Source organism: Fukomys damarensis, unplaced genomic scaffold, assembly GCF_012274545.1.
Source record: "Fukomys damarensis isolate Sample0158 unplaced genomic scaffold, DMR_v1.0_HiC HiC_scaffold_32, whole genome shotgun sequence".
NCBI lineage: Eukaryota > Metazoa > Chordata > Mammalia > Rodentia > Bathyergidae > Fukomys > Fukomys damarensis.
This window is the reverse complement of record NW_022900944.1, coordinates 23,723,738-23,736,853: the sequence shown is the minus strand read 5'-3', so window position 1 is coordinate 23,736,853 and position 13,116 is coordinate 23,723,738. Positions and strand designations below refer to the sequence as shown.

Genomic DNA, 13,116 nt, shown 5'->3' with positions numbered 1-13,116 from the left:
TTTTTTTTTTTTTTTTTTTGGTTGTACTGGGGATTGAACTCGGGCCCTTGTGCTTGCAAGTCACGTATTGGAACCACTGAGCCAAATCTCTGACCCATCATCATCTCCTTTTCTGATGTTTCAGATGAACTTTAAAAACATGGAAACTAATGAATCTAGGAGAGGTCCCATGTTCATATGTACATAACCATAAGGGGAAAGAGCAAGAAGAACTGAACAAGATACTTGTGATCTTTCTAGTTTTTATCTTCTGTGACTCTTAAGAATCCTAAAAAAAAAAAATTTCAAAGCCAAATACATTTTACAAGACAATAAAAGCATTGATTCTGTTACTTTCACTGTATAGTAATGAGAAATTCTTAGGCCAGAGATTTTAGCTTAGTGGTGCCACCCCCTGCCTCGAAAGTACAAGGTCCTGAGTTTGATCCCTTGTACCCCTCCCCCCCAGAAATTCTTAGGCTGAATTATCGTTTTAAGTCAGAAATGAACCTAAGGGCTTCACCAGTAATTCAGAGAATGATAGAAGCCATGTAGTTCATGGAAATACACAGTTTGGTTAAGACAGTAAATATGTTTGTTTTACCAGTGTAATCTTTTAAAATTTGATAATGACAGATCAGGCCTGCCATAGAAAACTTTGCTTTTATTTTAAAATTACTAAAATTTTGTATTTGTTTTTTATGGGGTTTTTCTTTTGTTGATTTTTTTTTATCAGTTTGTTTTTACAGTATGTAATGATTATGCTAATTGCAAGGAATTGGTAGGTGTACATGACACATCTCAATTCTTTTTTCCCCTTTAACCCCCTTTTATTTTGCCAACATTGGATTCATTTATATGACCATATAAAGTTAATTATATGTACAGATTAATAACTAGACTAGCAGGCAAAAAAACACATAAACACGTAAGGCAATTACACTAAATCAATAACACTTTACAAAAAAAAACACTTTAAGAAATTATTTAAGGACACAGTGTGGGCAATGTGGGGCAGGACGGGTGCCTCGGAGGATCAGATTGTAGCAATGCAAGAAGTCTGGATGAGGTAGCAGCCTGACGAGAAGGCCTGTGGCAGAGGACCCTCCGGCCCCTGTGGCCACAATGGTGGAGAGGCCCGAGGACCTAAACCTTCCCAATGCCATCATCACCAGGTGTCATCAAAGAGGCACTCTGTGATGGTGTCAACATCTCCAAGGAGGCCCAGAGTGCCATCTCTGGCACTGCCAGCGTCTTTGTGCTGTATGCCACATCCTGTGCCAACAACTTTGCAATGAAAGGGAAATGCAAGATGCTCAATGCCAGTGATATGCTCTCAGCCATGGAAGAGATGGAATTCCAGCATTTCGTTACCCCTTTAAAAGAAGCTCTGGAAGCATGTAGGCAGGAGCAGAAAGGCAAGAAGGAAGCTTCAGAACAAAAGTAGGACAAAGATAAAAAACTAGAGCAAGACAGGAGCAGGGAGTAGGAGAATGATGAAGATGAAGAGAGGCTGGAAGAAGAAGAACAGAATGAAGAGGAGGAAGTAGACAACTAACAGGGTTGGAAGACTGTGGGAGCTCCCACTCGGAAACATGGTACATGTTTATGTGAAGTTTTTCCCTGCTGGGCAGAGTAGTCTTGGGCACAAGTGCCTGGGAAGATCGCAATAAAAACTGACTATAATTATCAAAACCAGCATTTCACCAACTCTGAGCATCTAAGTAGCAGAATCCTCTTTTGTTTAATCGGTCTGAAGGTTATTACTTTTTGGCAAGAGGGATTCTGAACAGCTAATTAAATTAGCGATTTGTTATCTTGTTTACTTACGTGTATGGTTATATAGTTTTTTTTGATCACCAGTCTTCCTGCTCCTCCAAAAAAGTAATAATTTCTGTGCTGCCTGCTGTGTTGCATCACAGAGGCAGTGAAGGCTCAGGAAAAATTAGGGCTTTGATTGTGGGCTTTTGATCCATATTTGATTTACAGTATCTTACTAAGAATGGTTACAATGGAGTGGGTATGGTGTCACATGCTTGTGATCCCAACTACTTGGGAAGCTGAAACAGGAGAATTACAAGTTTTGAGCCCAACTTGAGCAACTCAGTAAGACCCTGTAACTGCCCCCCACCCCCAAAAAAGATAAAGAGACTAGGTATGTAGCTCAGCACTCCCACTGAACTGTTTTGGGGGTTTTTTTGTTTGTTTGTTTGTTTTTAAAGGTAATCTGTTCTATGGTTTTTTCACTTGACAGCATTAATTAAATTTTGGTTTCTCTCTAAAAAAAAAAAAGAAATTATTTAATTTTTCTAAATTCAGTTCCAATTTTCAGAAGACATGTCACTCTGGCCCCACGTTTAGATTAGGCTCTTGTCCAGTCATTTCTTTAGAAATACGAGATTAGTCCTAATGATGAATGTAACTGTACTGTATACCTAAGAAGTACCAATAAAATGACCTGGGATGGAGGAAGACCAGGTTAGGATGATGGAGTTACTTACATAATTGTTGGCATCACACATAGCTGCAGGAAGGGAGTGTGTCTTATTTCCAGAATCGTCTGCTTCATAATGTTTTACTGGCTTATTGGTAGCTCATCAACTCTTTGTATCACATCCACAGATTCCACTAACTGTATTTTTATAGTAAAAAACAATCAGGAAAATAAATCATACACACACACACACACACACACACACACACACACACATACATATACATACATACATACTGCTCATGTACATATATCCTGTAAATAACAGTATGATTTATAAGGCATTTAGATTCAAGTAGGTATTACAAATCTAGAGATGAAGTCTTGAGTAGATATGCACAGGTTTTACATCATTTTGTGTAAGGGCTTGGTTGGATATGCTATTTGGGAGGGTTCTGGAACCACGTCTGATGAGTAATATGAAATCAACTGTTTACTTTTCCAGCACATTTCCATCATTGTGCATATCAGATCACTTTAAAGCCCTTTAGATAATGCCAGATTTTCTAAAATAAAAGATTATAAACTTTTTCTTTAAATTTTAAAGTAAACTGGGTGTGGTGATACTCATCTATAATTCCAGGACTCTAGGTGGCTATGGCAGGAGGATGGATCACAAGTTAAGAGCCCAAGTATTGTAAGGTTGTATTGAATCATGTAATATCAAACGTTAGATGTGATTTAATAGTTAATTTAAACCCTTTTTAGGTGTGGGGGGGTGGTATATACCTGTCCCAGCATTTGGGAGGTTTGCCAACCTAAAAACACCAGCAAGCAAGCCTGGCAGAATTTTAGAATTGTAGTGGGGTTTTTTGTTTTTTTTTTTTTGGTACTGGGGATCGAATTCTTGTCCTTGCACTTGGGAGGCATGCAGCTGAACCACTGAGCTAAATCCCCAGCCCTGAATACTTAGAATTATTAAGCCTACCAGAAATTGGAAGTTAAATAAAGCAAGTTAAGTTTCAAACAAAAACAAAAAAACTACAAGTTTAAGTCCAGCTTGCATAACTTTGGGGCTTAGCAAGAACCAGTCTCTGAATAAAAAAATTTTGAAAGCCTGGGTTGATTCCCCCAATGTCACCTAAAAACAAAAAAGTTTTAAAATATAAAAAAACAGTAAAATGGACCGGTACCGCCTGCCTTGCAAGCATAAGGACCCGAGTTCAATCCCCAGTACCAAAACAAAACAAGAAAAACAAAAGTTTTAAAATATTTCACGTTAGGCTTTACTGACAGGCAAGGTAGTCTTTATAGCAACTGTTCAACTCTGGTAGCACAGTAAATGTGAGTGTGGCTTAAAGCATTATTTATACAAACAGGCACTGGTTGAGATTTGGCTTTTGGATGCAGTTTGCCAACTGCTATTCTAAAAGTTTGACCCAAGAAATTGTTTGTTAAGGTGTGTTTTTCCCTCAGTTCTAACAATTATTTTTCTGTTAAGTCTCTTGTGAGTAGTCATAGATAAGGGTCTCAAGTGAAGTGTTACTATCATATGTAAGAAGTAATAGTTTCATATTATAACTAGCTGGCTAGATCTAAATTCCCTTAATTGGCTTAAAAATGTTTTAGTTAAAAAAAAATGTTTTAGTTTCTGTAATTTAGAATTTCAGACATTGGCCACATAATTTAAAAAACGTTTTCTCCATTCATGCACATCATTTGTTCTCTAGTCTTCCGTTTGTCTGAGCTGTTTGTTTCTTTGTGGTGGTTAGTTTGTCCTCTTCCCTGTGTCTATCATAGACTTAGGGTAAAGCTAGACTCAGGCTTGGTTTAAAGTCAGCTGTGTGTTACTATAGTAAGCGTGAAGGCTGTGTTTTTGGTAGAAGTTCTCCTATGTGTAATTTCTGTCTACTGTTGGTGTTTAGTTTTTCTGATCCCCGCCCCCAGTCATAAAAATCTATCTCCTCGGTTAGGGAGATCTATGTAGATGGTCAATGGTTTCATACTGTCCTTCATTAGTTTTTGCTTATTAGTTTGGATTGCTTTTGAAATTGGTCTAAAAGTGTAACAACTTCTTTATTTTCTTTTTGCTGGGGATTGAATCATAGGCCTTCTGCAGGCTAGGCAAGTACTTCACCACTGAGCTATATTCCCCTAGCCCCAACATACACTTCTCTTTTTTTCGGTGGTATCGAACTCAGGACCTTGCCACCTGTAAGGTAGGCAATGATTCCACTGAGCTAAATCCTCGGCCCCCCAAAATACATTTCTGAGATAAATAATTTAATATTTCTCAAATATTAAGGCAGTTTTGTTCTGTAATTGGTGTCACTTTAATTTGACAGTGAATTTTACAGCTTGAGGTGGCTTATGGATGCTTGCCTAGCATATATGAGGCCCTGGGTTTGATTCTTATCAACCACAAATATTTTTAAAGTTTTATACATGTATTTGCATTAATAGATCATCTTTCTTTCATTTTTGTTAGGAAGAGCTTGGATTTGATTGAATCTCTCCTAAGGCTTGCAGAGGTTGGGCAGTATGAGCAAGTCAAACAGCTCTTCAGCTTCCCTATCAAACACTGTCCAGACATGCTAGTATTGGCCTTATTGCAAATCAACACCTCCTGGCATACCTTGCGCCATGAACTCATTTCCACTTTGATGCCAATCTTCCTTGGAAACCATCCTAACTCTGCTATTATTTTGCACTATGCATGGCATGGTCAGGTAAGACATAACCATTTGTTTATCATTTTTTCATCTAAATAATTGAAATTTTTTGGAGTCTTCAGCATGTCCCAATAAACACTTTATTGTGAATCTTTATTAGCACTGTAAAAATTCTTTTGATAAAGTTTTTTATTAGAAATGAAAAATATCAGCCTTAGTATTGTACCATTTAGGCAGTTTCTCCTTTTCTAGAGAAGCAGTTCACATGGATTAATAACTAATAGTTTACAAAATGTTCAACCAGCATTAGGTCAACTGTAAGGCTTAGCCCTTCCTTCATGCCTTTCTCACTATGGCTGTGAGGTAGAAAAGGCAGGCTAAAAGGAGCTGTTTCTCCACTCCTAGTTGAATGTTGTTCCAGTTGAACTATCTGCCATTCTGGGCCAGTTCACTGCAGTTTAAATAGAGCAACAGGAATGCCCTTGTTAAGAAATACTCACTGAAGTCCATTTGTTTGTTTATATTCCTCACTGCAAACCTTTAGGTTGGGTCAAAAAAAAAAAACTATATCGGCCGGGCGTGGTGGCTCATGTCTATAATCCCAGCACTCGGGAGGCTGAGGCAGGAGGATCGCTATGAGTTCAAGACTAGCCTGGACTACATAGTGAGTTCCAGGTCAGTCTCAACTACATAGTGAGACCCTGTCTCAAAAAACCAAAAAACAAAACAAACAAACAAACAAACAAAACACAACAGAATATCTGCTACAAATTGAATAAATAACTTTAAAAATGAACTATTTTGTGGAAATATCTAAATTTAGAATGTTTGTACAACTTGCACTTCCCAAAATACTGACCAAATACTCTTAATTAAATGACAGCTATTTATTGTTTTTATTTATAGATTGGTATTTGTTATTTATTTGTGTATTTATGTATGTATTTGCAGTACCAGGGATTAAGCCCAGGAGTACTGAGTTGTATCCCTAGCTCTTTTTAAAATGTTTATATTTTGAGACTGCATCCTGCTAAACTGCCCATTCTGGCCTCAAAATTGTGATCCTCTTGCTTCTGTCTCTCGCATAGTTGGGTATATAGGCATGTACCACTACAGATGACTGTAATTTACTTTATGTGTACCTTCATGTTCATATCATGGCATATTGTACTGTATTCTGATTTTGTGTTTGAAAATGATCAGACTTATATAGAAATAGTTTTACACTGGGGCATGGTGATGCATGCCTGTATTCAGGAGACTGAGGCAGGAGGATTGTTGCCAATTTGAGTCCAGCCTGAGCTATATAGTGAGTTCAAAGCCAGCCTGAACTACGTAGCAAGATCCTGTCTCCAAACCAAAAACAAAACAAAACAAAACAAAAAAAAGTTTTGTGACTGATTGAATGATTGGCCTTGATATAGAAGCCTTTTAGAAGATGTAGAAATAACTTTGCTTTTTGATAAAGATTGTTCCTGTAAGTGCATAGTGTTTGAGTCCTGAATTTAATGTTTGCATGGATGTGTGTGATCTTTACATAATAAATAAAATTTTCTACACATTTGTCATTCTACTTATTAAAATGGTTAGCATTGTTGCCATTTAAACTTCCCCCTCTTTTTTTAGGGACAGTCTCCCTCAATTCGCCAGCTTATCATGCATGCAATGGCAGAATGGTACATGAGAGGAGAGCAGTATGACCAGGCTAAGTTGTCTCGAATACTTGATGTGGCTCAGGACTTAAAGGTGACTTGACTTCTGAGGGACAGAATGACACTGGCTTAGTAATGATTAAAAAATGAATTTTCTGTACTATTGATGCCTTAAGAGTAATTCAGATGTAACTAAATGTAGAGTGAATTGAGACTGAGAATTTTGCCTTGTAATTTCAGTGGATGGAAAGGATAGTAGGTTTAGATATGCTAAATGTCTTTTTCTTTAGTTCCTCTGTGCATTAGGCTTTTTTTTTTTTTTTAGGCTATTTTAAAGCAAGTGATGGTTGAGCTTTTCTCCTAAGTAATCTATGAGATACAACTTTTGGAGAAAATGGATACATTTTTACCTTCTAGTCAGTTTATTTGGATAAATTGGGATAAATAATTGACTTCATATCATTAATAACAGGGTGTATTTGTATTGGTCAGTGATAGCAAACCTTTTAGAGCTTTCAATGATATAAACAGCCTGCTGCAGCACGCGTGCCATAGGTTCACCACCACTGGTATAGGTGATGTGATTGCACTTATGTTAGACTTACACCTGCAGTTGAATTTTAAAATGGATAAGGATTATCAGTTGTGCTTTGAGTCTTGCTTTGCTTTAGGTTTAATTATATGAAAAAGCACATGGTAAAGTTTATGTTGAAAGTAGTCATGATCTTGATTTACTTATTTATTTTTGGTATCAGGGCTTGAACTCAGGTCCTTGTGCTTGCAAGGCAAGTGGCGGAACCACTGAGCTAAATCCCCGGCCCATAGTCATAATCTTTAAAATATGATATTAAATCGGAACTAACATTACCACTGAATGTGTTAAATAAGCTGTTTAAAAAAATTGAACCCTATCCCCTTAGTTGTGACCAAAGAAATACTATCAGTATGCTTTTTCTGTGAAAAATAGAATATACAAAGTAGACCACCAAAATAGTTACTTACTGCTTGACTTATAGTTTCTTTTTCTTTTTAGTGTTTGGTACTGGGGATCAAACTCAGGTTCTTGTGCTTGCAAGGTTGGCTGTGGAACCACTGAGCTAAATCCCTGGCCCCTTAATTTACAGTTTCTAATACTCGTTTTTTCTTTAGGCCTTGTCCATGCTGCTAAATGGTACTCCATTTGCCTTTGTTATTGACCTTGCTGCACTTGCTTCACGTCGTGAATACCTCAAACTTGACAAGTGGCTCACAGACAAAATTCGAGAGCACGGGGTAAGCAGGATTTGTCTTTTTATTTTTGTTTGGAAATGTTGTTGGCTAAAGTACCTCAAGAAATGGCTTCTCTGTTGTTTTGGGCTTGGCGCATACTAGGCAAGAGCTCTATCCCTGAGCCACATCCCCAAAACCAAGAAAAAGGTTTTATTAAGATGGCAATAAGAATGTCATTTTTTCTAGATGTTATTCATAGTGCTTAGTTACCTTTAATCTTAAAGCATTTAAAATCAGTTTCACACTGAGAAACATTCATTTTTCAGGAGCCTTTTATACAAGCCTGCATGACTTTTTTAAAGAGACGATGCCCTTCTATTTTGGGTGGACTTGCCCCAGAGAAAGACCAACCTAAAAGTGCTCAGCTTCCTCCTGAAACTCTGGCAACAATGTTGGCCTGTCTACAGGCTTGTGCAGGGTAAGAACATCATGCTAGAAAACTCTATTTAATATTGGAATTGTGTTGTTGCCTGTTGATTTGGAGATGTAAGGGAGTGAATGAAAGTGACAGCAGTTTTTAACAACCCATTGATTTTTCTATCCAAGTTAGCATGTTATTTAACATGAATATTAGATCTATTTGTGTTAATTTTTTATGTGTTGTGAGATAGGGGTCCACATTGGCTTTTTTTTAAATGTGGATTTTCCTCAGCACCCTCTGTTAGGAAATGATACTTTTCCCCTTGAACTTTTATTTTTAAATTTTTATTTATTGTAGTATAGCCCTGGCTGTCCTTGAACTCAAGATTTTCCTGCCTTGGACTCCCCAAAAACTGGTCTTAGGCATTATGCCACCATGCTTGGCTTAAATGACTTATTTCAGAAAGCTTTTATCAGAGACCTTTTCTCCATATATTAAGATTATTGTGTACCCCCCATCCTTTTGATATTATGTTAATTGGTGTTTTTGGTGTATTTAGCCTTTAGACCTTGCATTTTTTGGTCAAAAATCTGTCAGTTATTTTGTGTGAGTGTATATGTGTGTATGTATAAAATTTTATATACGTGTGGCTTTTTTTACTCCATGTATTTGGGATTGAACCTAGGTCCTCCCACATGCTAGGAAAGTGCTCTACCACTGAGCTACGTGTCCAGTCCAACTGTTGATTGCAATGCTGGGGATTGAACCTGGGACTCTGCAACAAGCTTCATCCTCAGCCCATTTTAAAATTTTGAGATAAGGTTTCTTAAGTTTCCCGTCCTAGGCTTAAACTTGTGATCTTCCTGCCTCGGCCTCCTAAATAGCTGGGGTTATAGCTATGCACTACCATAACCAGCTATTGTTTACTTGTGCTATGTTTGTCTAATTGTGATATCAGGTTACTGCTGGCCTCATGGAATGAATTCATAGGTGTTGGGCTCTAGAAATCCTCCTGACTCTGCCTCCATTTAGCTGGGAACTATAGGCACCCGCCATTGTGCCTAGCTCTGCTTTACTTTGTTGTAACGGCAGTAGTAGTAATTTCTGTGAGAGAAGATGTAGGAGTATCAGTTTGTGTAGAGTTTATTGGATACAAAGAATTCCGTAGTTTTCTGAGGCAATACTAGTACCACAAGGCAGGAAAGTGAGTTTACCTGTCAAGTGACTATCCTTTATGACATTTTAGACTTAAATCAGTGACTTTATGTGCTTGCTAATTGTAGTTGCTGACTATGTGGTAGCTTTTGTATAGTTAATATGTTTTCTTTATCGTATGTTAATATTAGAATTACTAAGCTGCTAGCTTTGATTTGTCTTGGTTTGCGTATAATTTTATTGATATGCCAATATTAGAAAATCTCTGATGATGGGTGAAAAGGGGCAGAATGTGGCAGACTTTTAGCTATGCCTTTTTAGCATGCTTTCTTTTATTATAAAATTAGATTGGTCTATTTAAGTGTTCTGGGAATAGTCTGTTTCTCACTTTCCTTCTTTTTAGGAGTGTTTCTCAGGAGTTATCAGAGACCATCCTCACCATGGTAGCCAATTGCAGTAATGTTATGAATAAGGCCAGACAGCCGCCACCTGGAGTTATGCCAAAAGGACGCCCTCCTAGTGCTAGCAGCTTAGATGCCATTTCTCCTGTTCAGGTAAATGAGTGTTGTAATTGTTATGTCTGTGTTTGTTCATAGAATCAGAATAGACTACGTTTAACATCATTAATAAGTTAACTTTACTACATTTTAGCTATATATGCATGTATATAGTAGCAGCTTAGATTATAAAGGTCATCAATAAATAAGCATAGTTGAGAATAGATTTTAAATTATCAAATAGAACATGATTAAGGAAAGACACAAAACAACTTCTTTAGGTAAATGAAAAGGGTTTTTTTTGGGGGGGGGTACTGGGGATCGAACTCAGGTCCTTGTGATTGTGAGGTATGTGGTGGCACCATTGAGCTAAATCCCCGGCTTGGTTTCTTTTTAAAGTAAGTATTACCAGGCATGGTGGTGCACATCTGTACTTCAGCACTCAGGAGGCTAAGACAGGAAGTGTGCTGTGAGTTTGAGGCTAGCCGGGGCTACATAAAGAGTTGAAGGCCAGCCTGAACTATATAGTGAGACCCTGCCTTAAAGGAAGGAAAAAAAAAAGAAACTAAGTTTTACACTGTTGAGAAATAAGCACTGCCTTTGAACCTGGTGTGTCTTGTTTGTAGCTTCACAGGCCAAGCAACAGTGCTAGAGCATAACGACTTGTTGTAACTGGGGCTCTTCAGCTCTCAACTGAACTGCTCTTTTAAAAACAAGGTACATTTAAGTTACTCCCTGACATCAACCATCCCCTTCTCTTTGGGAGCAACACATTCCACTTTTCTTTCCCACTGCATTGAATGACTGATTGAGGTTTAAGGAAAGAAAGCACTTCCTGATTCTTCAATGACTTATAAAACATTTGCATACCATTTTCTACAATCATGAAGGCATAAAGTAGTTCCACAAACTAAGAAGTCTGCAAGTTCATTTAGTATTTTAAAAATCTTTTGATGATTAGCATACCTTGTTTTGGCTAGTTTGCTTTTAAAATCAGAGACTATCTACCTTCCCTGGTGCTGAAGATTCTCAAAATTTGACTATGTTTTGACTGACTGATTGATTCGAATTTCTGATATTTTTAAATTTTCAAAGGTGATCGTATTTTAAAGTGATTCACTAGCGGTTGGGTTTACCTAATGTAATATCTGCTCTGTGTCATTACTGAATGTTTTCAGCGACAGGGGAATTCATTTAACTGTTGTTCTTTAAAGTTTTGTAGCCCTCTCTATGACTGTTCTTTTTGTTAGGGATTAACTGTTAAACCTATTCCTTATAAGATATAATGTGAAAAAATGACTGGCATAGGGCTAAGGATGTAGCTCAGGAATAGAGTTCTCATTTAGGTTGCATGAGGTCCTGAGTGTAAGCCCCACTCCCAACTGGGGGAAAAAGACTGGCATATTTGACTTGATACTGCAAATTAAATATCTTCACAATCATGTGATTATTCAGGTTTACTAAAAGTATTAAGCTGTTACTGAGGCCGGGGATTTAGCTCAGTGCTTCTGTCACCTGCTTCACAAGAGCAAGGACCCAAATTCAATCCCTGGTACCCCCAAAAAAAGCTGTTACTAAAGATTGCTTTACCTGTGTCTTGTCTGCCTTTCCTTGAAATATGTTTAATACGTTTTTATAATTTTTTGTTTCAGATTGACCCTCTTGCTGGAATGGCATCTCTTAGTATAGGTGGCTCAGCTGCCCCTCACACACAGAGTATGCAAGGTTTCCCTCCAAATTTGGGTTCTGCATTCAGTACTCCTCAGTCACCAGCAAAAGCATTTCCACCTCTGTCAACCCCAAATCAAACCACTGCATTCAGTGGTATTGGAGGACTTTCATCACAGCTTCCAGGTAAGGGAGAGTTGTGTAGGGTAATGCTTCTAAATTTCATTGTTACTTAGTATTGTATGGCAAGTGGTTTGGAGTGACTGTGATAAAGGGGAAAGAGTTAAAGGGTATTTATATCTATAAAATGTGTTGAGTTATTTAGTAAGGATTCCATATTAACTGGCAGTATGTATAATGGGTATTAATGACTTTAGCAAATAATTGTCATTACTCAGACCCTTATGCTGAGCATGTCGTCTGCCACTGAGCTAAACCACAGCCTGTCATGTACTTTAAAGGGCTTAGATCTAGAACTCAAGTGAATCACTCTAGGTTGGTACAGTATAATGAAAATAGAAACTTGTACATGTTACATTTAGGCAAATGTTCTCACTGCGTCAGTGTACCTCACCCAACCTGAAAGTGGTAGTAAACCCCTAAATTTTTAGGTTCCCCCTCTGCCCCCCTCGCCAATATTTGAGCCTATAGCTTTACAATGAAGTAAAGTCTACAGTTTTTTATTTTTATTTTTTTTTTAACTCCTCTTGAGGTGTCCTGGTGCCCCCTGCCCAGCCCTGCCTTCTTTTGGAGTGAGGTCATAGAGATCCTGAGTCAAGTCTCTGAAGTTTTTTGTTATTTTTTTTTTATTTTTTTTTTTTTTAAGGTTACAGTTTTTAATTGTAGGTACTCGTTTCTCAGGTGTCTTCTATACTGTTTATATTTAAGTCATAAGATACTAAGACCTATGGGCTAAAATGTTATGAACTCTGTATTTTGTAAACAGTACCACTATGTACAGACCTGCAAAGGTTATTTTAAGATTTATTTATTTATTTATTTATTTATTGGCTTGAGTTTAGAGAATAAGAAATCCTGATAACAAGAAGATGATAGCATGAAATTTTTTTTTGGTACTGGGGATCGAACTCGGGTCCTTGTGCTTGAGGGGCAGATTCACAACCACTAAGCTAAATTCCCAGCCTGAAATTTTCTATTTTAATCATTACAACAAGCAAACCAACTGCTCTTACTTTGACTACCTTTAGTATGCCAATTTGTGCTTTAGGATGTATACTTTAAAATCTTGCATATTCAAGAACTAAATACTGAAGAAATTTACTATTCATTTTGTCTATTTTTACTAGTTTAAATGGTGTATAGAATCAAATGGATATCCATAGGGAATTAACAAAGATCCTGAGGGGTTTTTTCAGCTTTTTTTTTTTTTTTTTTTTTTTTTTTTTTTTTTTGCTCTTTGGGGTTGTAA

At 37.3% G+C, this 13,116-nt stretch overlaps 1 protein-coding gene, 1 non-coding gene and 1 pseudogene across 9 annotated transcripts in view; all 3 read left to right on the top strand.

Annotated features, from left to right (window-relative positions):
* Cnot1 (CCR4-NOT transcription complex subunit 1) overlaps positions 1-13,116 on the top strand; it is an 83,289-nt gene that overhangs the window by 36,200 nt on the left and 33,973 nt on the right. For all 8 annotated transcript variants that reach the window (XM_010617180.3, XM_010617176.3, XM_010617178.3 and 5 more), the window contains exons 13-18: positions 4,902-5,142; positions 6,712-6,831; positions 7,887-8,009; positions 8,273-8,424; positions 9,926-10,076; positions 11,672-11,873. In XM_010617180.3, the coding sequence (XP_010615482.1) occupies positions 4,902-5,142; positions 6,712-6,831; positions 7,887-8,009; positions 8,273-8,424; positions 9,926-10,076; positions 11,672-11,873 (989 nt within the window). The remainder of the gene's footprint in view (positions 1-4,901; positions 5,143-6,711; positions 6,832-7,886; positions 8,010-8,272; positions 8,425-9,925; positions 10,077-11,671; positions 11,874-13,116) is intronic.
* LOC104857341 lies at positions 1,105-1,556 on the top strand (annotated as a pseudogene).
* On the top strand, positions 10,609-10,744 carry LOC117283965. The gene has a single exon (XR_004515011.1). It is a non-coding gene; the product is annotated as a small nucleolar RNA SNORA50 (small nucleolar RNA).